Genomic DNA, 2,627 nt, shown 5'->3' on the forward strand with positions numbered 1-2,627 from the left:
GCACATGTCACGTGTGAATGTCTACCTCTGCGACGACAACTCCAAATCCAACCAAACAACCAATCGGTTTAAAGGTGGTCGTCGTCTAGGGGTGTGGTCGCTCTTTGTAGTATCAGTTTACTCCCGTCTCACTCTCTCAATTAAGTTTCACCTACTATATACCTTACACTTATCAAAGCATTGCTACTACTATATATATACACACACACACACACACACACACACACACCTTATACATAACTACATATATAAGGAGGCCTAAGCCTAAGGTGGCGGCCTTCTTACTCCATCTATCTATGTGATTGAATTAAGAAGAAAGGGAAAGAGATATATCGATCATGGGAAGAAAAGCAAGTAAAGGTGGTGGTGGTGGTGGTGGTGGTGGTTGTTCATCCATAGACAGCAACAGCAACAGCAATTACCATCCTTCTCTCTCTTCTGTTTCTTCTTCTTCTCCATCTTCTCTAATCTGTGACAATAAAAATCAGCTCCCCAAAACAAGCAAGGATTTGAGCACTGATCTCAGGCTTGGTCTCAACATCTCCCCACCCTCTCCTAATTCCCAATTTCATCAAAATCAAGATTATTTCTCTTCCTCTTCTTCAAGCCCTGTCCACCCAAGGTACCAATCTAGTCAATTCAATTAATTCATCACAAATATACATTATTACTATTATTAGGAATACATTTCACCTTTATCATATACCTTCTAAATTTAATTTCTTATATTTATATAGGAAGCAAAGGTTGAGTTGGCCGCCGATCAAGCCACTTTTGAGAAGCAGGGTTGCATCGGAGAATGCAAATACCCAATTCTATGCGGCTGCAGCCTTGTTTGTGAAGGTGTACATGGAAGGCATTCCCATTGGTAGAAAATTGGATCTCTTCGCCCACCAAGACTATCATAGCTTAATCACAGCCCTTTCCCATATGTTCAACACCGCCATCCTCTGTAAGTACATATATATATCTATCTATTAATCTACATTTCTACATAATTAATTTTACATAATCGATAGTTATATATATATATATATAGGTCTAATTTTGTGTTTTAGAAATTGGGTATGATTTAAACAATTTTTGTTTATGATATACGATGACTCCTCAGTGACTAGCTAGTCATGGAAAAATATTCTCAACTTACAGATTTATAACACTTGTTTGGGAACGTACAGGTCCTGATGCTGATGGAGTTCATTCTGCCAAATATCATGTTTTAACTTATGAAGACAAGGAAGGAGACTGGATGATGGTTGGAGATGTTCCTTGGGAGTAAGCTTAATAAATTAGACCCTTCATCGAATCATCACAATTTCAATTCTTGAATATTCAATCTCATTTATACATCATGATTAATGACCTCATGGGCATTGCGCTTTTCTTGATTTTTTTCATCTGCAGAATGTTTTTGACCACTGTGAAGAGACTGAAGATCACCAGAGGAGACAGATGCTAGCTATATTTATAGTTGATATTCATTCCAAATACACCCCCCCTCCATCACCTTAATTCTCTTTTATACAATCTTTTCTTCTAATTGGGTGGCAACACCTAATTTAAAAATAGAAAGGAATATGCTTAAAATTATACTAGATATTGTGCATTCCAACAACAGATCACCATATATAAATTAAGCATCTTACTTTTATTTTATTTTATTTTTGTCTTTCCCTTCAAAGTTCTGCAACCTCTGAATTCTGAAATTTGTTTGAGATTTCATTGCTGCCAAATAATTTGTGCAAGTGTGCATAAAAAAATATTTTATTATAACCGCACACATATATGCGCTTGTGATGTGGGGTTTTTTTGAAAGTGTGTTTATGAAGGTAGCCAAGGTGATATGACTACTTGAAGGTTCATTTCCCTTTTTCCATTTCCTTTACCTTTTTTTTTTTCGTTTGTGCCTTGCTTTGTTGAGTGAATTGAATGTGGTACTCCAGCCTCCCGTGTGTCTCAACAAAAGTTCTGTCTTAATCCCTGTGAGGCTTTGTTGAGTGAATTGAATGTGGTACTCCAGCCTCCCGTGTGTCTCAACAAAAGTTGTGTCTTAATCCCTGTGATTAATTAGTGAATGGGACTCTCCTCAAGACGAGGAGTTCAGACACGGACACAATATGCCTGTTAGGATGGTCCGGGTTATTAACCCCTCCAATTTACTTGACCCTCAGCTATGCTGTTATTGAGAGTTAAATTTCTTCTTCATCATATATGACTGAAGTATCTGTTGGGAAACATGCAAGTTTTAAAAACTTTTTGATGGATTTTGATTCATAAATCTTGATTCATCACATAGGGACAAATTTTATACAAAAATAAAATATGATGTATCATTCAATTAATAGATTGAATACTTACATCAAATGTCTCAGTAAACCTTTAACTCTTTCCTCTAAAGTGAATGCTTTCACTTATTGTAGATCCCTTAGCAAGATGCATCTCCTTGGATCTCCATCTTCTTAGTAATTGTTTTGCCTTTATGAATCACTCATAAGCCTCCATGAATGACATTAGAAAATTAGGCTTGTGGGAGCCTCCATTAGATGAGAACATTAACCCTAATTTTCTAGAGAGAGAAAATAGATTCATTTTTTCTTATTCCAAAAATCACACACAAAATATACATA

The 2,627-nt window shown here is 36.2% G+C and overlaps 1 protein-coding gene across 1 annotated transcript; it reads left to right on the plus strand.

Annotated features, from left to right (window-relative positions):
- The first annotated feature begins 241 nt into the window (after positions 1 to 241).
- LOC132311087 (auxin-responsive protein IAA31) lies at positions 242 to 1,656 on the plus strand. Its single transcript, XM_059812592.1, has 4 exons — positions 242 to 622; positions 738 to 952; positions 1,179 to 1,275; positions 1,405 to 1,656. The coding sequence occupies exons 1-4, from the start codon at positions 339 to 341 to the stop codon at positions 1,457 to 1,459; spliced, it is 651 nt and encodes a 216-aa protein (XP_059668575.1). The 5' UTR covers positions 242 to 338; the 3' UTR covers positions 1,460 to 1,656.
- Positions 1,657 to 2,627: the final 971 nt, after the last annotated feature.

Source organism: Cornus florida, unplaced genomic scaffold, assembly GCF_030987335.1.
Source record: "Cornus florida cultivar Cherokee Brave unplaced genomic scaffold, ASM3098733v1 CherokeeBrave_3.0.0_Hap2_Chr01, whole genome shotgun sequence".
Classification (NCBI taxonomy): Eukaryota; Viridiplantae; Streptophyta; class Magnoliopsida; order Cornales; family Cornaceae; genus Cornus; species Cornus florida.